At 42.8% G+C, this 24,296-nt stretch overlaps 1 protein-coding gene across 1 annotated transcript in view; it reads right to left on the bottom strand.

The window, feature by feature from the left end:
• SEC14L5 (SEC14 like lipid binding 5) overlaps positions 1-8,819 on the bottom strand; it is a 105,125-nt gene extending 96,306 nt beyond the window's left edge. Inside the window, exon 1 of the mRNA XM_082260011.1 lies at positions 8,731-8,819. Within this exon, the coding sequence (XP_082116137.1) occupies positions 8,731-8,793 (63 nt within the window). The 5' untranslated portion in view covers positions 8,794-8,819. The remainder of the gene's footprint in view (positions 1-8,730) is intronic.
• Between the last annotated feature and the right edge of the window lie 15,477 nt (positions 8,820-24,296).

Raw genomic sequence — 24,296 nt, 5'->3', positions numbered from 1 at the left:
TCCAGGTTTGGCCACCGCCATACAATATTAATTGGCATTATTACAGCGATAATTATAAATGCTTGCAACTATTTTTGTTATGGCTGAGAAAACAATAGGCTTTACAGAATAATGTGTATTATTCCAGGATACAGCAAAGGGGTTTTGGCGTGTGCAGCAGGTGCGGGATTTGCAGCGCTCAGTGTATCAATAGCCTAATGAGCTCCTGTACTCAGGTACAATGTCACCGGGGACATCCGATCATTCCTAATAAAAGGTGAGTGTTTACCTGCTAAATGGCATCTGCAACATATCCTACTTTCCACTACATTACAGATTTATGCCATTTATTAATACAAAGGGGAGGAAGAGGACAGCGGGATGTGACCATGAAAAACATCACATGGGTCCTTCTCCTCTCTTCCAAAAAGAAACAATAAACCAGGTTCACACCAGTGTCAATGAGTAGATGCGCTAACCTCTCGGTGAATATTCAATTATCCTAATAAACCTACAGTTTACAACACTAGTGATGTACAACAAATAAGTGATATCGGATTATACCTAAAAAATGTGCAATAAACAATATGACAAATAGAAAATGAAAGATATTTTGGTGCAATAAAAATGAAAAAAAAAATGTGACTATACAAATTCAAATGAAGTGTCCATTGATATATTAATTTTGCGCCAATAGTAATATCTTGCATATAATCACTCATATGGTGATTCACCCAGCTTAAGCGTACCTAAATCCACCACCTTCCAAAATTCACACTCACCAGAAGGTAGTGTAGTATGGACCTGATCAGTATATACGTCTCATAGTTCCTTATGCAGGTCTCTCCTGTGGTCCCAGATACATACAGTATAGTAAAGTTCCACTGGCTCCTAATTCATTCCACCAGAATTCCCTCTCATGCATTCATGGAATTAAATAACAGCCATCATTGTGCAACATTCACATCAAATTTTATTTAAATACCATTACAGTAAACCCCCGCTCCATCGCGGTTCAGTTTTTGCGGTCCCGGTATATTGCGTTTTTTTTTGTTATTTTACTATATAAATCATTAAAAATGAAATATTTTTGTGTTTTCCATAGCTCTTGCTATGTCTCTCAGTATCTTTTATGTGTTTAAATGAGTTTCTATTGTTTTAAAAGTGTGTTTAAAGACCTTAAAATGCTTTTACACGTACAGTGACAGTAAAAAAAAACATGCCTACAATGCATTTTAATAGGGTTTTTCTATTTCGCGGATTTTCACTTTTCGCGGCTGGGTCCGGAACGTAACCCCCGCAATGGAGGGGGGTTTACTGTAAAATAATTTCACTCACTCTGTATGGACAGTGCGAATTTGTAACAGTGCCTTTGGACCGACACTAAGTCTATCCAGCAATCACGAAGCCTATGCGGCCGTCGCACTGTTCGATGGAGCCGACAGGCTGCAAATTGTAGGTCCTATCCTTTTTGTGCCCCCCCCCCCCCCCCTCCAGCTGAAGCACCTAAGGTGGCCGCCTGTTTTGTCTACCTATCACCCTGGACCGGATGGTAGGATCCCCTCATAATGGGTCCAGCAGGTGTGCAGACCTGGGAACTCAGCACAGGGATTGTGGGAACCCCTCATAATGGGAAAATCAGGTGTACAGACCCTGGTACTTATGGTACTTAGTGCCGGGATGGTGGGACAGACCTAGAAACGTAGTGTAGGGTAGTGGGAGCCCCTCATAATGGGCACCGCCAGTGTGCAGACCCGGAAACCCTATGGAGGGATAGTGGGAGTCCCTTATAATGAGCACAGCAGGTGTGTAGACCTGGGACCTTAGTGCAGGGATAATGGGTACCCCTCATATTGGGTACAGCAGTTGTGTTGACGTGGAAACTCAGGGTGGGAATGGCAGGAGCCCCTCATAATGGGCACAGCAAGTGTGAAGACCCAGGAACTCAGCGCAGAGGTGGTAGGAACCCTTTATATTGGGCACTGTAGGTGTGCAAACCTAGGAACTTAGAGTAGGGGTGGTGGGAGCCCCTCATAATGGAAACAGTAAGTGTGTAGACCCAGGAACTCTGTGCAGGAATGGTGGGAACCCCTTATAATGAGCACATCAGGTGTGCAGACCCAGGAACTCTGTGCAGGGATGGTGGGAGCTCCTCCTCATAATGGACACAACAGGTGTGCAGACCCAGGAACTCAGCACAGGGGTGGTAGGAACCCCTCATAATGGACACCACAGGTGTGCAGACCCAGGAACTCTGTGCAGGGATGGTGGGAGCCCCTCATAATGGACACCACAGGTGTGCAGACCCAGGAACTCTGTGCAGGGATGGTGGGAGCCCCTCCTCATAATGGACACAACAGGTGTGCAGACCCAGGAACTCAGCACAGTGATGGTGGGAGCCCCTCATAATGGACACCACAGGTGTGCAGACCCAGGAACTCTGTGCAGGGATGGTGGGAGCCCCTCCTCATAATGGACACAACAGGTGTGCAGATCCAGGAACTCAGCACAGGGGTGGTAGGAACCCCTCATAATGGACACAACAGGTGTGCAGACCCAGGAACTCAGCACAGGGGTGGTAGGAACCCCTCATAATGGACACAACAGGTGTGCAGACCCAGGAACTCTGTGCAGGGATGGTGGGAGCTCCTCCTCATAATGGAAAAAACAGGTGTGAAGACCCAGGAACTCAGCACAGGGGTGGTAGGAACCCCTCATAATGGACACAACAGGTGTGCAGACCCAGGAACTTTGTGCAGGGATGGTGGGAGCCCCTCCTCATAATGGACACAACAGGTGTGATGACCCAGGAACTCAGCACAGGGGTGGTAGGAACCCCTCATAATGGACACAGGAACTTAGTGCAGGGATAGTGGGAACCCCTCAAATTGTTGACAGAACTCAGTGCAGGGCTGGTGGGATCCCCTTGAAATTGGCACAGCAGGTGTGTAAACCTGGGAACCATGTTAGGAATGGTAGGAGCCCCTCATGATGGCGCAGCAGATGTGAAGACCCAGAAACTCAGAGCAGGAGTGGTAGGAACCCCTCATAATGGGCACAGTAGGCATGCAGACCTGGAAATATACAGAAATTTCACCAATAGAGACCCCGTTAAACAAGAAAAATTAGGGATTTTACTCTTCAGCATCTACCAATCAATAAAATATCAGTTTTGGATGGACTGACCCTTAAAGAAAACTGTGCATCGACCCCCCCCTGTCTGATTCTTTGCCTCTCGCCCTCCCTGGGTCATTACTGACTATTTGCAAACCTGAATCCTCTCGAATCCGGGGGTTTGTGTTTCGTCTAGCGATCGCCTTTATCATCTGATCTCCCGGCTGGCTAAACAATACGGCCGGCTATATGAGGAACAATACGTAAGCGCGGCGGTGAATGAATAGCGCCGTCTTTAAAATTTAAACATCTGTGAAAATCTCATGTATCTTTATCCGGATCAAGATGTGCGGGATTGTCGGAGGTTGAGGGATTGCTATTACATCGTACAGCCAGCCGCAGATCAGATTCAGCCCAGTCAGGACAAACACACAGATTCCTCGGGGAGATATCCGATCTCACCTGATGCCTGCAGCCCGCAGACTGAGAAAGAAAACCTAAGCTGGTTATACACTAGTAGATTTCCAATGCAAATTTGTACAAAAATTTGTGGAAAATTTCCAGGCACATTCGATGACTTGACGAATGTCGCTCACAAGTACTTCGAAATTCTGTTTGTTTTTACCATTCGATTTTGAAATAAATGGACTTTACTGAACAAAACCAACATACACCGTAAAAAATCTGATTGCAAATAAATTTCCATCCTGCGTTCTCAATAACGAATGTTGATTTGACCCCAGAAATAGAGGAAAATTGAACGAACGCTCCTAAAACAAATTTCTTTACTATTGTATGGCCAGCTTTAGGAGCAGGTTATGGTCACCGATCTTCACCGAAAGGTTAAAGGCCACTTTTAGTAAATGATACGTGAACAATAAAGTGTAAGTTCACCTTTTCACAAAAAATGAAAAATTGACCCCCGTAATGCCCTCCCCATCCCATCAGTCCCAGCTGCACCTACTTACCCGGATGCTGAGCTGCCAGTGCCCATGCAGCCAATGTACTAACCTGGGCATTTGAAATCACCCCTCTTCTTCCCCTTCTTTCTGTAGGGCTTCTAGAACAGATCAGAGGGACTCTGACTGGTCAAAAAAATCATGTGCTGGCGCCGACCAATCAGAATCTCTCTGATCTGCCTGGGAAGCCCTCCTGATAGAAGGGGAAGAACAGCATGCATATCAAATCCCTGGACCGCTGACTGCATGGGAGCTCACAGTTCATCAGCCTCTGAGCAAACAGCTAAATACAAAGATAAAATACATAGAAGGCAGCTAATTTACATGCCAGAAGATTTGTATTTCTGTCCATCCAGTCCAGAGATTTTGCACAGCTGTGACCCACACAGAGTTGTATAAAGTACTCGAAACCCATACTTGAGTAAAAGTACAAGTGCTCGATCAAAAAGTGACTTGAGTAGAAGTACTAAAGTATTCAACATTTTTTGTACTTAAGTATTGCAAGTAGTTTTTTTTTAAATTTTGCTACTCAAGTACTGAAAGTAAAAGTACCAGTAGTTTTTAAAAAAAAAATTGCTACTCAAGTACTGAAAGTAAAAGTACAAGTACTGTGTTATGTAGTTATTAAAGAAAGAAGTCAAAAGTTTGAACATCATATTGTTTTTTATTATTTCAAATGCAGCTTTTATTTATACATACAGTAGCATTTATTTTCGTATGCGCTGATAATACACATGTTTTGAACTTCATGAAACCTGCCATCTACTGTTCTGGCAGTGGTAATTTTTATAATAGTAACGAGTAACTATGCAGCACAAAAAAAAAATATCGGAGTAGAAGTATTGAAATCATCGAAAAAATGTAGTGAAGTAAAAGTGGAAGTAGGAGAAAAAAATTCTACTCTAGGAAAGTACAGATACCGCCTTTCGGTACTTAAGTACAGTAGTGAAGTAGTTCTACTTAGTTACTATACATCTCTGGCTCCACAGCACAGCCCTGTCTGTCATTAAAGTGGTACTCCAGCCCCCCTACACAAAAATGAAAAGTCAGCAGCTACACATACTGTGGCTTGTATGGTTGTGTTTTCTTTATTGTTTTTTATTGGTTGAGCTAGATGGACTTGTGTCTTTTTTCAACCTGACTAACTATGTAACTATGAACTTTAATGGCATCCCAGTCTTAGTCCATAAGGTTCAATGTTGGTCCTGTGCAGGCCAGTCAAGTTCCTCCGCCCCAAACTCGCTTATCCATGTTTTTATGGACACTGCTTTGTGCACTGGTCCAAATCATTTTGTTTTGGTTGTTTTTCAAGGGTTAGGCTTGGCCCCTTAGTTCCAGTAAAGGGAAATCCTTAAGCGTTCCGCCCCAAGAAAAAAATGAAAAGTCAGCAGCTACACTTACTGTAGCTGCTGACTTTTAATATCAGGACACTTAACTGTTCTGGAATTCAGTGATGTCAGCACCCCAGCTGATGTTTTCATTGGCTGTCGGGTGCTGCCACCGCCGCTTTTGCCAGTAAGGGAATCCAGCAGTGAAGCCTTGCGGCTTCACGGGCGGTTCCACTGCGCATGCGCAAAAAAAAAAAACAGGTACCCACTCCCCCTCCCTCCCGAAAACAATCAGATAGGTGGAAGTTCCACTTTTGGGTGGAACTCCAGTTTAAGGCGTCAGCATACCAAGACATTTTGGACAATTTCATTTTCCCAACTTTGTGGGAACAGTTTGGGGGTGGCCCCTTCCTGTTCCAACATGACTGCACACCACTGCACAAAGCAAGGTCCATAAAGACATGGATGAGAGAGTTTGGGGTGGAGGAACTTGACTGGCCTGCACAGAGTCCTGACCTCAACCTGATAGAACACCTTTGGGATGAATTAGAGTGGACACTGCCAGCCAGGCCTTCTCATCCAACATCAGTGCCTGACCTCACAAATGCGCTTCTAGAAGAATGGTCAAACATTATCGATACACCCCTATACCTTGTGGACAGCATTCCCAGAAGAGTTGAAGCTGTTATAGTTGCAAAGGGTGGGCCAACTCAATATTGAACCCTATGGACTAAGACTGGGATGCCATTAAAAGTTCCTGTGTGTGTAAAGGCAGGCGTCCCAATACTTTTGGTAATATAGTGTATATGCCTTGTGGCTATTGAGGAATATATTTAAATAACAGTTTCTGTGTCGGGAGTTTTAAACTCAAAAGCTCCTACCGCAACCTGAAATATACATTTTACATAAACTGACCCTTGATCACCGGTAACAATTTCTCTATAATGTATTTCTGTAGCACACTGTGGAGCTCTGTTGAGTCTTCTGTGACCAACTGATGGGAAACTGTATCTGTTATCTAATCTACACCGTGCAAATCACACCGGTATTACGCTGGCCTGTGGCCTGGGGCGATATCCGAGCCTCGGCACACTGGGCTTTGTCTAGGTGATCTACGCAAAGTTCCCTGACGTCACAGTACTCTTGTCTCCTGATCCTACGCCGGCAGTGTCACCGGATTAACTTTTCGTCATGTGTCCTTGAGTGGCAGGTAGCCTTTACATATATTCAATGAACAAATATACACTATTGTGTATTATCGTACTTGTGCATATTGCAACTGCCAAACATCTTGCCTTTAAGAACCTGTAAGGCTTTCATTTTGTACTCTTTTCATGAATGCATAATGCACTAAAATCATTTCTAACATCGTACTTCTTTCTCTGTGCACAGGGAGTACATATATACACACACAGAGAATAGCACATCTGCAGGCTGGAGAAGTTTATTTGTAGGCAAACCAGTAAGAATGTAAACATCATGACTGAATATCATGTCCATCCAATGCTTGGATCCAGATTTTAACACAGAGGGACCCTTGAAATACCTTTCCGGTCGCAGGGAACGACTGCTAAAAAATAACTGTATCTACAACTCATGATACATTAGTGTGATGATCAGTGGAAAGAAAGCGCCTAACACTTGTGGTCATTGGGAATAATTACCCTCTTACAGATAGCTAAAAAGATCAATGGTGTCTCAGCAGGGCTAGAACAAGGGGTAGGCAGGAAGGGCAGCTGCCCTGGGCACTGTGGTATCATGTAAGGATCAGGGGCACCACAAGGAGATCAGGGGGAGGGCATTTGTGTTGGGAGGGGGAATTTGGGGGGGGCAGGAGGTAAGAGTTGTTCTAGCAGGGGAAATTTAAGGGAGGTGTGCTAGAAGTGGGGATTTGTTGGGATTTGTGTTGAGAGGGGAGATGGGGGATAAAGGATTGGGGGTTTGTGCTAGAAAAGGTAATATGGGGGAGAGGATTTGTGCTAAGAGGGCAATTTTTTTTTGGAGGGGGGTTCATGCTAGTAGGCATGATTGGGGGGCATGTGTGCTAAGATGGGAAATTTGGGGGGTGGGGATTTGTGTTTGGATGGGGGATTGGGGAAGGGGAACATGCGCTGGGAGAGGGGATTCCGAGTGAGGGATTGAGGACATGTGCTCTGAGGGGAAATTTGAGGGATAGAGTATTTGTGCTAGGGAGGAGGATTTTTTTTCTTTTTTTTGGGGGGGGGGGGATTGTGCTGGGAGTATATGGGGAATGAGAGTATTTGAGTTAAGCGTGCAGTTTGGCGCTCAGTTTATTTTTGGGGGAAGGGATTTTTTCTGACAGGTAATGCTCATAAATCCTAGGGGGAGGGGGGCTCAATTTGGTATGTTTGCCCTGGGCTTTAGATTACCTTGTCCCAGCACTGGGTGTCAGTGGGAAATTATCTAAGTGGCAGAAAATCCTCATTGCTCAGGGAACCCCTAGAAACCTCTGGAAGAACCCTGGTTGAGAAACTCTGATGCAGATTAACGTTCTCTCAGCATGGGAACCCTCCCTGAGAATGTTAAAGCGGAAGTAAAGGGTGGATGGCATTTGTGCACAGAAAACTTGTATAGTATGACTGACTTATCTCTGGGTGTGCTCTCCTCCAGTGATGTGAGGTCTGACCTCTCCCATCCACTCCATCTCCACCGGTGCCATTTTATTCTCCTCTTCATGGTCTGCCATCTTCCTGCTTGGCCTATTGGGCAGGCACCAATGATGTAAGTTCTGCACACTGGAGCTACATTATCCCGATACCCGGCTCCATATTTTAGATTTTATGGCAGAAGAGACTTTTAAAATTGCATCTGCCGGAAGGCCTACCTACTGGGAAATTGTTGTTTTTCAGGCTTCCCCTTTGATCTACAGGCTATAATCATCAATGGGATCATTCTCACGCTTGCCACTAGAATATTTGACCGCCACTAACCTTCTGTCTCTGCCAAAAACAAAGAAAAGCCTGTACAGTTTTGAGCAAACAGGTTGGTCAAGATGAAAGGACGCTCCCCTGCTGTGACATGTTTACCAAATATTACTACAAAGGTCATTATTAGTGACTGAGCAAGAAGCTGGTAGACTCAGAAGAAGAGGAGAAGTCAATGGCAGCGGCAAGGATGGAGTGGGTGGGGGAGCTTGGACATCACTTTGCTGGAGGACGCATAAACCCATGCCACCATTGTCAAACAAAATGGCTTGTGCTTAACCAGTTATCTCACTAATTAATACTTCAATGTCTTGTCTGCCCTTTCCACAGACAGCTGTGGTGCACATAATCAATATTCCCAAGAGGTTCTAAAACAAAAAGGAGGACGACATAAACATCACTTACCGCCATGACAAGTTCAAACGGGTACTTGTACACCCTTACCGGGGACTGGTACTTCTGCACCATCTTCTTTCACCAACTGGGTCTATCTGTACAAAAGACAATATGTTAGCCATTGTGTTTCTTTTCATTTACTTCATTTGAGCTAGGAGTTTTTCCTTATTCTAAATGAAAGAGGTTCATGGCATGGGGTTCTAATTTTTCTCTACTCTAGCCCAAAAAAAAAAAAAAGAAATGGTTTGGCTTTACTTTATTATATTTATATATACAGTGGGTACGGAAAGTATTCAGACCCCCTTAAATTTTTCACTCTTTGTTATATTGCAGCCATTTGCTAAAATCATTTAGGTTCATTCTTCTTCCTCATGAATGTACACATAGCACCCCATACTGACAGAAAAACACAGAATTGTTGACATTGTTGCAGATTTATTAAAAAAGAAAAACTGAAACATCACATGGTCCTAAGTATTCAGACCCTTTGCTCAGTATTTAGTAGAAGCCCCCTTTTGATCTAATACAGCCAGGAGTCTTTTTGGGAAAGATGCAACAAGTCTTTCACACCTGGATTTGGGGATCCTCTGCCATTCCCCCTTGCAGATCCTCTCCAGTTCTGTCAGGTTGGATGGTAAACGTTGGTGGACAGCCATTTTTAGGTCTCTCCAGAGATGCTCAATTGGGTTTAAGTCAGGGCTCTGGCTGGGCCATTCAAGAACAGTCACGGAGTTGTGAAGCCACTCCTTCGTTATTTTAGCTGTGTGCTTAGGGTCATTGTCTTGTTGGAAGGTAAACCTTCGGCCCAGTCTGAGGTCCAGAGCACTCTGGAGAAGGTTTTTGTCCAGGATGTCCCTGTACTTGGCCGCATTCATCTTTCCCTCGATTGCAACCAGTCGTCCTGTCCCTGCAGCTGAAAAACACCCCCACAGCATGATGCTGCCCCCACCATGCTTCACTGTTGGGACTGTATTGGACAGGTGATGAGCAGTGCCTGGTTTTCTCCACACATACCGCTTAGAATTAAGGCCAAAAAGTTCTATTTTGGTCTCATCAGACCAGAGAATCTTATTTCTCACCATCTTGGAGTCCTTCAGGTGTTTTTTTAGCAAACTCCATGCGGGCTTTCATGTGTCTTACACTGAGGAGAGGCTTCCGTCGGGCCACTCTGCCATAAAGCCCCGACTGGTGGAGGGCTGCAGTGATGGTTGACTTTCTACAACTTTCTCCCATCTCCTGACTGCATCTCTGGAGCTCAGCCACAGTGATCTTTGGGTTCTTCTTTACCTCTCTCACCAAGGCTCTTCTCCCCCGATAGCTCAGTTTGGCCGGATGGCCAGCTCTAGGAAGGGTTCTGGTCGTCTCAAACGTCTTCCATTTGAGGATTATGGAGGCCACTGTGCTCTTAGGAACCTTAAGTGCAGCAAAAATCTTTTTGTAAACTTGGCCAGATCTGTGCCTTGCCACAATTCTGTCTCTGAGCTCTTCAGGCAGTTCCTTTGATCTCATGATTCTCATTTGCTCTGACATGCATTGTGATCTGGAAGGTCTTATATAGACAGGTGTGTGGCTTTCCTAATCAAGTCCAATCAGTATAATCAAACACAGCTGGACTCAAATGAAGGTGTAGAACCATCTCAAGGATGATCAGAAGAAATGGAAAGCACCTGAGTTAAATATATGAGTGTCACAGCAAAGGGTCTGAATACTTAGGACCATGTGATATTTCAGTTTTTCTTTTTTAATAAATCTGCAACAATGTCAACAATTCTGTGTTTTCTGTCAGTATGGGGTGCTATGTGTACATTCATGAGGAAGAAGAATGAACTTAAATGATTTTACCAAATGGCTGCAATATAACAAAGAGTGAAAAATTTAAGGGGGTCTGAATACTTTCCGTACCCACTGTATATTGCCTTTTGTTTCACTTGACCCTCCCTTGTAGATTGTAAGCTCTAACGAGCAGGGCCCTCTAGTTCCTCCTGTTTTGAACTGTATTGTAACTGTATTGTCTTCCCTCACATTGTAAAGTGCTGCGTAAACTGTTGGCGCTATATAAGAGCCGGTCCACACTAGCGCGACTTGTCAGGCGACTTGTCAGCCTGACAAGTCGCGCTCCCTTGTGGTCCATTGACCGCTACAGGACCCGTTCTAATAGGAGCGACACAAGTCGCTCCGACTTAGAAAAAGGGTCCTGTACTACTTCGGGGCGACCTCGGGGCGACTTGCATAGACTTCCATTATGTAAAGTCCATGCAAGTCGCTCCGAAGTCGTGGTGCATGGGAATGCACAAGTCCCCCCGGAAGTAGTAGAGAGTCGTGTCGCCTCAGTGTGAACCGGCTCTTAATCCTTTATAATAATAATAAATAGTGCCAACAATTGATGCAGAGCTTTACATTCTGTACATTCAAATCAGTCCCCACACTCAAGAAGCTTACAGTCTAAGGTCCCTAACTTACATACATACCCATAATGGGGGTCAAGTTAAACATCAGCCTACTACGGTCCTTACCAACATGTCTTTGAAGTGTTCGACAACAATCCTCCCATAAGTGTATATGTGAATTTACATATTTTATTCTTGTCATTTACCCGTAAAAGCTTCCCTTGTGAAGATATCCAAAAACTGTTAGACTGCCGATGGGTGGCACCATCTTGGGTGCAATGTCAGCTGCCCCAGCAGACTCAGAACTCCCACTCAAGTGACACAATATAGCAGCCTTTCTCCACCTTTCACATAAGGTTTATTGAATTTTAGGGTATACAGGACAAAGTTGCCAGCCATATCAAGAAAGAATTCTAGTAAATTACAGCAACAATATTTTACATGTACTCACAGTTTATAAGGAAAATATTGCAATAGGTCAACTTGAGAAGGTGTTTGTGTATGTGTGTGCACGTGTGGGGTGGGGGTGTTGAAGGTAAATGGAGCAGGGGTTTCAATATGGGTGGCAGAGGGGCCTTGATGTGTTCTGAGATATTGCTGGATGGTATGTAGGAGGTGGGGAGACTCGTAGGGAAGGTATTTCAAAATCATGGGGTAAAATAGTATGGTTTAGCCAGTCAATGGGTGTAAGGGGTTGAGAACAGGAGTCAATAGGAAGAATTCCCCTTACATTGGTGATCAGTGGGAAGAATGTTCCTTACATTGGTGATCAGTAGGAAGAATGTTCCTTACATTGGTGGTCAGTGGGAAGAATGCTCCTTACATTGGTGGTCAGTGAGAAGAATGTCTCCTTACATTGGAGGTCAGTGAGAAGAATGTTCCTTACATTGGAGGTCAGTGGGAAGAATGCTCCTTACATTGGAGGTCAGTGAGTAGAATGCTCCTTACATTGGTGGTCAGTGGGAAGCATGCTCCTTACAGCTTTGAGGAAGTGGGGACACCCCCGAAACGCGTAAGCTGTATTTAGAGGTTTACATCTCACCACTTTCTGTACCAGTGAATTACCCTCAGTGGATATTTCTGGTGGACTTATTGTTCTGTGCCTGTTTTCTATCCATTTTTGGGAGTATGATGTACATACGATTTTAACTATTAAATTGTTTTAAAGGTAATGCGCTAGGCTGGTGCGCCCTCTGCTTTTTTTCTTTTCAGTTTCTTTTGGGTTTCCCCGACCCTTTGAGTCTGGCAGCACAGCAGGATGACGACAATACCAGCTGAAGTCGTGTTCTAGCTTTTCAAGTCGCATAACAACCCCTCAAGCACTAGGGCATCAATTCTCTTTTTCATACTCCTTACATTGGAGGTCAGCATGAAGAAAGTTCTTTTTATTTGTGGTCAGTGGGAGGAATGCCACTTACATTGATGGTCAGTGGCAGAAATGACCCTTACAATGGTGGTCATTGGGAAGAATGGCCCTTACATTGGTGGTCATTGGGAAGAATACCCCTTACATTAATTGTCAGTAGGAAGAATGCCCCTTACATTGGTGGTCAGTGGGCAGAATGCCCCCATTCATTGGTGGTCATTGGGAAGAATGTCCCTTACATTTGTGGTCAGTGGGAAGAATGCTCCATACATTGGTGGTCAGTGGGAAGAATGCCCTTTACATCGGTAGTCAATGGGAAGAGAGCCCTTTACATTGGTGATCGTGGGAAGAATGTTCTTTACATTGGAGGTCAGTGGGAAGAATACTCTTTACATTGGAGGTGAGTGGGAACAATGCCCCTTACATTAGTGGTCAGTGGGAAGAATGCCCTTTACATTTGTGGTCGTTAGAAGTATGCCCTTTTCATTGGTGGTCAGTGGGAAGAATACTCTTTACATTGGAGGTCAGTGGGAAGAATGCCCCTTACATTGGAGGTCAGTGGGAAGAATGTCCCTTACATTGGAGGTCAGTGGGAAGAATGCTCCTTACATTGGTGGTCAGTGGGAAGAATACTCTTTACATTGGAGGTCAGTGAGAAGAATGCCCCTTACATTGGTGGTCAGTGGGAAGAATACTCTTTACATTGGAGGTCAGTGAGAAGAATGCCCCTTACTATGGTGGTCAGTGGGAAGAATGCCCTTTACATTTGTGGTCGTTAGAAGTATGGCCTTTTCATTGGAGGTCAGTGGGAAGAATACTCCTTACATTGATGGCCAGTGGGAAGAATGCTCCTTACATTGGTGGTCAGTGGGAAGAATACTCTTTACATTGGAGGTCAGTGAGAAGAATGCCCCTTACATTGGTGGTCAGTGGGAAGAATGCCCTTTACATTTGTGGTCGTTAGAAGTATGCCCTTTTCATTGGTGGTCAGTGTGAAGAATGCCCTTTTCATTGGTGGTCAGTGGGAAGAATACTCCTTACATTGATGGCCAGTGGGAAGAATGCTCCTTACATTGGTAGACATTTTGTAGAATTCCCCTTTTACAAATAGCTAAAAATATTATTGGTGTAAATGGTTACCCCTAGCAACTTCTGGAGGAACCCTGGTTGAGAAAAGCTGCTCTATAGTATTACCCTTCACACCTACCTTGTTAGCTACCTAAAAAATGATGTGGGGAGGTGAAGGTAGGAGCAGATGAGCTGGGCCAGCATAGACAGTAATTATCCACTACCAAAAGAGGAAAGGGCTATGATGTGCAACAAGAGAGAAGCTGTACTAGGGAACTGATGCCCCTGAAGTTGTCAAATTAGCGAGCAAGTTTAATGACTATTGCAAGTAAATGAAAACTATATATATGGGTGGGGGGTTATCTAAATTTTTTATATTACTGACAAAGTCTCTTTAACTATTTTAATATTATTTCATAATGAAGGACCTTGACCGCATCCACTTTTCTTTACATTTGGCAGAATTTTAAATATTAGTCTAATAAAATACCATCAATGTTGACTACTAAACACAGGGAATTCGACTCTACTAGGATAGAACTTGAACGTTTCAATGCTTGTAAAATGATACTGTGCCTGTTGCACACACAAAACAAAATGATTGCACATTATTGTTACGATGTCATGAGTTATCTGAAAAAAAACAAGTGTGCTTTTCAAGACATTGTTGGCATCTTAATTATATTTGAATTTCTATTGAACTATTGACAAATTGGCATACCATGCAGATTAATTTCACAAAGAGTGAAAATAGGTTTTTGTGCTCCGAGATTACAGTCAGCTGCATATTACGGTGGTACGAAGTCAAATAATTGCCGGTATCATGAGTGCTAAAGGTTTCAGATTGTTATGGGGTGAAAGAACGGGGCTTTCAAAGAAAGAATGATATGCAAAGCCAAAGAAGCAGCCATGTCAAATGGGGCATACCTAAAGGGAAACACGGAGTAGATCATTTTTAAACACCCCCTTCTCTATATGAAAAAATTATTTTCAGCAAAAAAAATTATTTTTGGAAAAAAAAATTAATTAAAATAAAACAAATAATAATAATAATAATCAGAAAAGAGACAGTGAAACTTGTAGAGTTCCCCTACATTGGTCAGTACAATACTCCCCTAACCACTTCCATATCACTGAACATCAAATGATGCCCTGGGCTTTCAGTGGAGATATCTGAATAATGGGTGCAGCTGCAGACATCATTCAGATATAATATTTTTTTCTGCCAGTAATTCCCTGCACCGTAAAAACAATCATAGCGGCTGTCCGTGCGTTCGGCAAGCCAGAGAAGGAATCCCCTGGCAGCAGAAGATTATCATAGAGCTGACAGAGGACCAGATGGTCCCTGGTCATCTCTATGAATCTCCTAATTGTAAACACGGTTGTGTGTTTGGCTGGAAAGCCTTAGATCATTTTTTTTTTTTTTTTTATTCCGGGCTTTCCAGCCTAAAGGAGAGATGTGGGGTCTTACAGACCCCCACATCTCTCCATAAAAAGGACCTGTCATGTCCTATTCATTTTAAAAGGGATGTTTACAACAAACAATAACAGAAAAAATGAAATCGCCCCATTCCCTCGTGCTCGCACGCAGAAGCAAATTCATACGTAAGTCGCGTCCGCATATGTAAATGACACGTAAACCACACATGTGAGTTATCGTCACAGACGTTAGAGCAAGAGCAATAATTCCAGCACAAAACCTCCTCTGCAACTCTAAACTGGTAGCCTGTAAAGTTTTTTAAAGCATAGCCTATGGAGATTTTTAAGTACCGAAGCTTGGCGCCATTCCATGACTGTGCGCAATTTTAAAGCGTGACATGTTAGGTATCTATTTACTCATTGTACCATCATCTTTCACATTATGCAAAAACATTGGGCTAAGTTTACTGTTACTTAGGGGCTCTGCTAAAAAAAAAATATATATATATAATGTTTGGGGGTTCTGAGTAATTTTCCAGCAAAAAAATTATGATTTTTACATGTAGGAGAGGAATGCCGGAATTTCGCCAGGTATGGAGGCGGTTAAATTGGCGGTAAAAGTTGTCTCCTTACATTGGTGGTCACCAAGGGAGTGGTCAGTTGAAGAAGGACTGCCTTACAATTGTGGTCAGTGGGAGGAAGAATGCCCCCTTACATTGGTTCTCAATGGAAAGAAGACCATTTTAGACTGGTGGCCAGTGGTAAGTATCTTCCCTTATAGACTGCTATAAAGGTCATTACTTCTAGTAGCTACTTATTAGGCTGGATACACACTATACAACTTTTGTTGCTAGATTTCCTTTAGATTTACCTTTTCTATGTAGTGCAAGGGTCTGCCTGATTGCATACAAATGGAAAGTGTTTAGGTTTGACCTCATATTATATGGTTTTAGTAAGTCTAAAGGAAAAAGTCTTCAGAAAATCTTATAGTGTGTATGGCCCATAACTTTGGTGCCAGAACTATCAAGGCATTACCCTATGAAAGGTCAAATCTACCAAAGCTCAAGGAACCCCCACCAACCTCTGGAGGAACCTTGGTTGAGAGAGGCTGCAGTGGACTGCGGCACATGCCTACCGTCTAAACAGCAAAGACACAAAATCAAGAAAAGAAACTGAATTAAAACTGGAAGCAACCTGAAGAACCAACAAAGAATAAGTAAACTGTTGAAAATTGATATAAACCTTGAGTGGGCCTCCACACAGAGCAATCATTAACTAGACCTCTTCTGTGGCCAGGCCTATTAGTGTGGATCTCAGAAGTTGCCTTAAGATGATAAGCTGGCCCAAATGACCTTCATTCTATAAAAAGCTCTCCAACGTTCACCTTCATTCTGAAGAACCTTATTGTCTAATGTAAGGCCTCAACAACAATACAATACCTCACAGGTTGTCCACGCTACACAAATTATATCAAAACTAGGTATATGAAAAAGTGCAAACTGTACTAACACATATCTATCCTAAATATAGACACATAAACTGAACATCCACACTAAATAAAAAAACCCTCAGAAATGTTCTTACATAGGCGCAATAAAACATCTTTTGGAGTAGCTGTGGCAAGCATCGCCACTTACAGAGTATTCTGTCAGGAATGATTTCCAACTATATAATGTGTGTATTGTATGTGTAAACGTAGCCTGTGCAGTACCTGTAGGATTTTGTATTGTGTTAGCTGCTGGCTCGTGAATGTGTATCGGAAACCCCTGCTGCCCCTCTGTGGAGACCCTGTATAAGTATCTTGTTTTAAATACAAGTCCTGTAAATAAAAGAGTTAGTTGACCTTCAAGCCATGTGTCGTCTGGTTATTGGAGGGTTGGGAATATTATACGCTACCAGGATTATTGTATGCTGTGCCTGACTACCAGTGGAGATATCGTGGATCGTACTGCTACTCCGCTACAGTAGCAAAGTATTGTGACCTCCTGTTGCACAGTATTTCATCAATGGTGACCCAACCAGTAACCCTATCACTGTACAAATGCTTCTTATTTCCTCCCATCTTTTCTGTTCCCTATCATCATAAAAAGCTTTACATACTCTATTCAGTGCTGTACGATGGGTCATTACCTTAAACTGGCCCACCCTATGTAGCGCCACTGACCCAAATGTTTACCAAGATACTTATGAAAAAATGATTTCATACTATTCACAATTCTATGCAACATTTTCATAATAAATGGTATGCTTGGTCTTCATACCAGGCAATACCATGAACTGTGACCTTTCTCATATCCCTGTTATATCAAGCTGGCCACACACAGCTAGATTTTTTTACAGACATTCAAAAAAATCATTCATAAGAACATGCTTTCTTGGCACCATAGAGTCATCTAATTTTGCTCGAAAGCCCTTAAAATTTAATCTAGGCCCGCTAATTGAATGGAACCCCAGATAAAATAAACAGGTTCATTACATAAAAGTAATATGAGGAAGTATTACTTTACTGAGAGAGTAGTGGATGCATGGAATAACCTCCCTGCAGAAGTGGTAGCTGCAAATACAGTGAAGGAGTTTAAGCATGCATGGGATAGGCATAAGGCTATCCTTCATATAAGATAGGGCCAGGGACTATTCATAGGATTCAGATATATTGGGCAGACTAGATGGGCCAAATGGTTCTTATCTGCCGACACATTCTATGTTTCTATGTTACATGTGGCAGCACAGTGGCTAAGTGGTTAGCACTTCCGCCAGACAGCACTAGGATCATTGGTCCGAATCCCAACCACAGCACTACCTGCCTGGAGTTTGCATGTTCTCACTGTGCCTTTGTAGGTCTCCTCTCACACCCTAAAGACATGCTGGTAGGTTAATTGGCTCCTGTCCAAATTGGCCCTAGTATGTGTATGTATGAATGGGAGTTAGGGACTTAGATTGTAAGCTCTTTGAGGGCAGGGACTGATGTAAATGTATAATACATACACTATATTCCCAAAAGTATTGGGACGCCTGCCTTTACACGCACATGAACTTTAATTGCATCCCAATCTTAGTCGGTAGGGTTCAATATTGAGTTGGCCCACCATTTGCAGCTATAACAGCTTCAAATAGTGACTGGCCTGCACAAAGTCCTGATCATAACCAGACAGAACACCTTTGGGATGAATTAGAGCAGAGATTATGAACCAGGCCTTCTTGTCCGACCTCACAAATGCACTTCTGGAAGAATGGTCAAACATTCCCATAGACACACTCCTAAACCTTGTGGACAGCCTTCCCAGAAGAGTTGAAGCTGTTGTAGCTGCAAAGGGTGGGCCAACTCAATATTGAACCCTACGGACTAAGACTGGGATGCCGTGAAAGTTAATGTGTGTGTAAAGGCAGGCGTCCCAATACTTTTGGTAATATAGTGGATATGCCTCGTGGCTACCGAGGAATATATTTAAATGAAAGTTTTTGTGTTGGGAGTTTTTCCATCCCGTTTCTTCAAAATTTTTCATCATCATGGTCCAAATATGAATGTCAACTTGACTCTACTGACCATTAGAAAATTGAACGAATGTTCTGAAATCAAACATTTTCAAACAAAATTCTATTGGTGTATAACCAGCTCAAATATTTAATGCATTCTTAAGCTGCATACACACTATACAACTTTCTTTAGACTTTTTCCTTTAGATTTACCAAAACCATATAATATGAGGTCAAACCTAAACACTTTCAATTTGTTTGCAATCAGGCCGGCCCTTGCACTACATAGGTGAAGGTAAATGTAAAGGAAATCTAACAACAAAAGTTGTATAGCGTGTATCCAGCTTTAAGCTGGATACACAATATACAATTATCTTTAGATTTTTCCCTTAAAGCCTCGTACACACGATCAGATTATAGAACAATCTTGCGTACAATTTTTGTTGTATGCTAGTCTCATATGGAGAGTGAAGAGGTTACTTTCATACGAAAATTCCTATACGACAGAATTTAACTTCAGAAGTGATGTCTTGTGTTGAATTGTTTTGTATGTATTCTTTCGTTTCTGAGCATGCCTAATCTTGCTCTTACGATTTTCTTTCGGACGAAAACTGTACTAATTAAATGAAAATCGGACGTTGTGTTGACGTACGATAAAAATTTTATAGCCTGCACATCCAGATTTTGTCATCCGAAAATTCGTAATCGGCTGTCGAAAGCACTATACTAACAATCCGAAAATCGGCAGATCGTTCGCCGGACGAAATTTTACTTCTGATTTTCGTATCGTGTGTACGGGCCTTTAAGGAAAAAATCTAAAGAAAGTTGTATAGTGTGTACCCAGGTTTACATTTACCAAAACCATATAATATGAGGTCAGACCAAAACACTTTAACCACTTTACCACTAGAGGATTTTGCTGTCTTACGTCTGGGCCACTTTTTGCGACTCAGCGCTGTGCAACTTTAACTGACAATTGCGCGGACGTGCGACTCCATACCCAAACAAAATTTATGTCCTTTTTTCCCCACAAACAGAGCATTCTTTTGGTGGTATTTGATCACCTGTGCGATTTTTACTTTTTGCGCTATAAACAAAAAAAGAGCGTAAATTTTGAAAAAACAACAATATTTTTCACATTTTTTTATATGAAATTCCCCAAAAAATGTAAAAATCTAAATTATTTTAAATTTTTGGCCAATTTGTTTTCTGCTACCTATGTTTGGTAAAAAAATTCACAATAAGCGTATTTTGATTGGTTTGCGCAAAAGTTACTGCGTTTACTAACAAAGGGAAAGATTTCTGTCATTTTTGGTGTTTTTTTTTTAACGCGTAATGGCGGCGATCTGCGATTTTTTTTGCGGGACTGCGACATTGCGGCGGACAGATCGGACCCTTGACTGACATTTTTGACACTTTTGGGGGTACCAGTGACATTACTGCAGTAATCAGTGCTATATATATGCACTTTAACTGTAAAAATTACACTGGCAGGGAAGGGGTTAATTTTATTGGAGAGGGAGGGGTTAATGGTGCTTACTAACGTGTGGGGTGGAGGTGACTATGTGACACAAGGACAGATCCAGGGTTCAGCTATGCTGAACCGTGCAATCTGACCCTGTCTGTCACTTAGGAGATCCGCCCGCTTGTGTTTACACAAGCAGGCGGATCTCCACACTAGATCCCCAACGATCGGGGAAGAGCAGCGGCGATCGCCGCTGCTCCTCCCCTGGCCCGACTCCCGCTGTGACTGAATACAGCGGGAGCGAGAGAAAGGGGAGTGTCTGACGACGTAGTCACACGATAACGAGCCACTTTGCCGCAGTAATATTACTGCAGGCAGACGTAAAGTGGTTAAATTTGTATGCACTCAGGCAGGCCCTTGCACTATATAGTTGAAGAGGAAATCTACCAACAAAAGTTGTATAGTGTGTATCCAGCTTTACACCCTGACTGACTCCACACAGGCCTTCTGCTTTTGTTCTTCTATATCAAAAGTAATGTTGTTCCTATTTTTTACGTTATACTTGTCTATACGGTACTACGTCTACAGTCTATGAGCATTGTTACTACTAGGCTTTGTTTCCTTTGTACAACTTTTGCAAAATTAAAAAACAAATAAACCTAATTTGTACAAAAAAAAACCCCAAAAAACAACACAACTCATAAGCAGGCATGTTATAATAAAACAATATAAAAGCAACATTGAACAATTTCCAAAAAATCACAATATCCCAAAATTGCCAAATATCACTATGAGTCCCATAAGAACAAAATAAACTTTTCAATTCTGACCATCCAAGCAAACAAATGTAAAATGTGTAACTGTTTTTAAGAACGAATTAATGCTAATATATCTAGAGAAGTGCTAATTAAGATAAAATCTGGTAGCTACTAAAAAATAATTGGTAAATAAAGTAATGACAGAAAACCTGAGCAAATTAGAAGCAGAGAGGTGAAATTCCCGGGGAGCTGAAAATGAAAAGGCCAATGGAAAGGTCCTTCAAGTTGCAGCTCTGTCTTAGAAGTTCAGAAGAAGTCTCTGTAGTACTCGGAAAAATACTTGGCTAGAAATAGGTTTGAAATACTCAGTAGGTCGGCCAGTCCACTGGGGGAAAGGAACGTTTCCCTGCTTCCTGCTGTTACGTAAAGCTTCCACACTGGAGGTTCAATGTACGTCATCCAACTTTCCTTGAAATAGACTGATATCCAGGTACCCTGCACCCCCATGGGCAGCCTGCTTTCTTGATTGCACGCAAAGGTCATCTACCAGGCTAAACTCTTACCAACTAATTACATCATCTCCATTATCAGGATTAAAGTGGTAGTAAATTTCTAGGTGTATTTTATCCTCGTACATTCTCTACATTAGGGTAAAATTGCCCCAGTATCTTTCGGTGCCCCTGCCCTTCCTTAACCTCCCTGGCGGTATGATTCTTTCCGATTTTAGGTGCTGAAAGCGGTACCATTATTTTGTATATAATTCTTAAGGACGAGCAGCCCAAACCAACTATTTACATATGATTTTTTTTTACTGTGCGTTCTTCTTTATAACATCTCGGGTATGATAACGTTTGAAACACAAAATCATAAATTATAATATAATAAATAACTATAAATAAGTTAAAGTATGTATGTATGTGTATATATATATATATATATATATATATATATATATATACTGTATATATGCATATATATATATATATATATATATATATATATAAACAGTGCATTGCAAAAGTATTCGGTCCCCTTGAACTTTTCGACCTTTTGCCACATTTCAGGCTTCAAACATAAAGATATAAAACTGTAATATTTTTGAAGAATCAACAAGTGGGACACAATCATGAAGTGGAACGAAATTTATTGGATATTTCAAACTTTGTTAACAAATAAAAAACTGAAAAATTGGGCATGCAAAATTATTCAGCCCTCTTTCAGTGCAGCAAACTCTCTCCAGAAGTTCAGTGAGGATCTCTGAATGATCCAATGTTGACCTAAATGACTAATGATGATAAATAGAATCCACCTGTGTGTAATCAAGTCTCCGTATAAATGCACCTGCACTGTGATAGTCTCAGAGGTCCGTTTAAAGCGCAGAGAGCATCATGAAGAACAAGGAACACACCAGGCAGGTCCGAGATACTGTTGTGGAGAAGTTTAAAGCCGGATTTGGATACAAAAAGATTTCCCAAGCTTTAAACATCCAAAGGAGCACTGTGCAAGTGATAATATTGAAATGGAAGGAGTATCAGACCACTGCAAATCTACGAAGACCTGGCCGTCCCTCGAAACTTTCAGCTCATACAAGGAGAAGACTGATCAGAGATGCAGCCAAGAGGCCCATGATAACTCTGGATGAACTGCAGAGATCTACAGCTGAGGTGGGAGACTCTGTCTGACAAAGTATTAACTTAAGGGGGCTGAATAATTTTGCACGCCAAATTTTGCAGTTTTTTATTTGTTAAAAAAGTTTGAAATATCCAATACATTTCGTTCCACTGTTGATTCTTCGTCCGATCTGTCCGCCACAATGTCGCAGATCTCTGCAGTTCATCCAGAGTGATCATGGGTGATCTTCGGGAGCTGAAGGGGTTAAATGTTAAGTGTTTTCAGTTTGTGGTGCTCAGATACAGTTTTGTTCCACTTTAAGGGAGAAATCCACCCCAACACTAAAATCACTACCTCCCCAGACATTCACGATATAACACTAACCTATCTAGCCCTGTAAAGAAGAACTCGCTATACATACCTTTTCTGAAGCCGCTCCGTTCCAGTCCCACGCTGCCTCTCCAGAGCTAAGCAGCGAGTTCACTCTGGAGCCGGGTGCAGAGAAGGCAGCCGTCAACGGAAGCCCCATAATAAGTCTATGGGTGACATCACTTCCCATTCATTTCATAGCCGTTGTTGGCCATCTCCTCTGCAGAGCTTCTGCTGCTGGAGACCGGATCGGCTTCAAAAAAGGTATGCATATGGATTTCTTCTTTACAGGGCTAGATAGGTTAGTGTTAGATCGTGGATATCTGTAGATATAGCAATTTTAGTGGAAGTTTACCATAGAGCTGACCGAGTCCTTTATGATTCTAGGAGGCCGGAAGTGACGTCATGACGTTTCTCCCATTCCTCTTTGCAGGACCTATCAAGCTCCATCAGGTTGAGTAGGGAGTGTCGGTGCACAGCCATTTTCAGCTCTCTCCAGAGATGTTCAATTGGGTTCAAGTCTGGGCTCTGTCTGGGCCACCCAGGGACATTCACAGAGTTGTCTGTGGCCACTCCTTTGTTATCTTGGCTGTGTGCTTAGGGTCTTTGTCCTGTTGATAGATGAACCTTTGCCCCAGTCTGAGGTCCAGAGCGCTCTGGAGCAGGTTTTCATCAAGGATGCCCTTGTACATTGCTGCATTCGTCTTTCCCTCGATCCTGACCAGTCTCCCAGTTCCTGCCACTGAAAAACATCCCCACAGCATGATGCTGCCACCACCATGCTTCACTGTAGAGATGGTATTGGCCAGGTGATGAGCGGTGCCTGGTTTCCTCCAGACATGACGCTTGCCATTCAGGCCAAAGAGTTCAATCTTTGTTTCATCAGACCAGAGAATTTTGTTTCTATTGTTTCTCATGGTCCGATAGTCCTTCAGGTGCCTTTTGGCAAACTCCAAACTTTTGGGCTGTCATGTGCCTTTTACTAAGGAGTGACTTCCATCTGGCCACTCTACCATACAGGCCTGATTGGTGGAGTGCTGCAGAGATGATTGTTCCTCTAGAACAGGGATATGCAAACTGTGGCCCTCCAGCTGTTGCAAAACTACAAATCCCATCATGCCTCTGCCTCTGGGTGTCATGCTTGTGGCTGTCAGAGTCTTGCAATGCCTCATGGGACTTGTAGTTCTGAAACAGCTGGAGGGCCACAGTTTGCATCTCCCTGCTCTAGAATGTTCTCCTCTCTCCACAGAGAAACGCTGGAGCTCTGTCTCTCCCATCGGATTCTTGGTCACCTCCCTGACTAAGGCCCTTGTCCCCCGATCACTCAGTTTGGCAGGGTGGCCCGCTCTAGGAAGAGTTCTGGTGGTTCCAAACGTCTTCTATTTATGAATGATGGAGGCCACTGTGCTCTTTGGGACATTTAATGCTGCAAAACAATGTCTGTACCCTTCCCCAGATCTGTGCCTCCATACAATCCTGTCTCTGAGGTCTACAGACAATTCCTTGCACTTCATGGCTTGGTTTGTGCTCTGACATGCACTGTTAACTGTAGGACCTTATATAGACAGGTGTGTGCCTTTCCAAATCATGTGCGGCTCCCCTGTACACCTGGATAGGAGGGGCGGCGGGGGCAGCATGTAGATAAATCACTGTCCTCC

Source organism: Pelophylax lessonae, assembly GCF_965119305.1.
Source record: "Pelophylax lessonae genome assembly, chromosome: 6".
Classification (NCBI taxonomy): Eukaryota; Metazoa; Chordata; class Amphibia; order Anura; family Ranidae; genus Pelophylax; species Pelophylax lessonae.
Note: the sequence above shows the minus strand (reverse complement) of the source record. Positions and strands in the feature narration are given on the sequence as shown.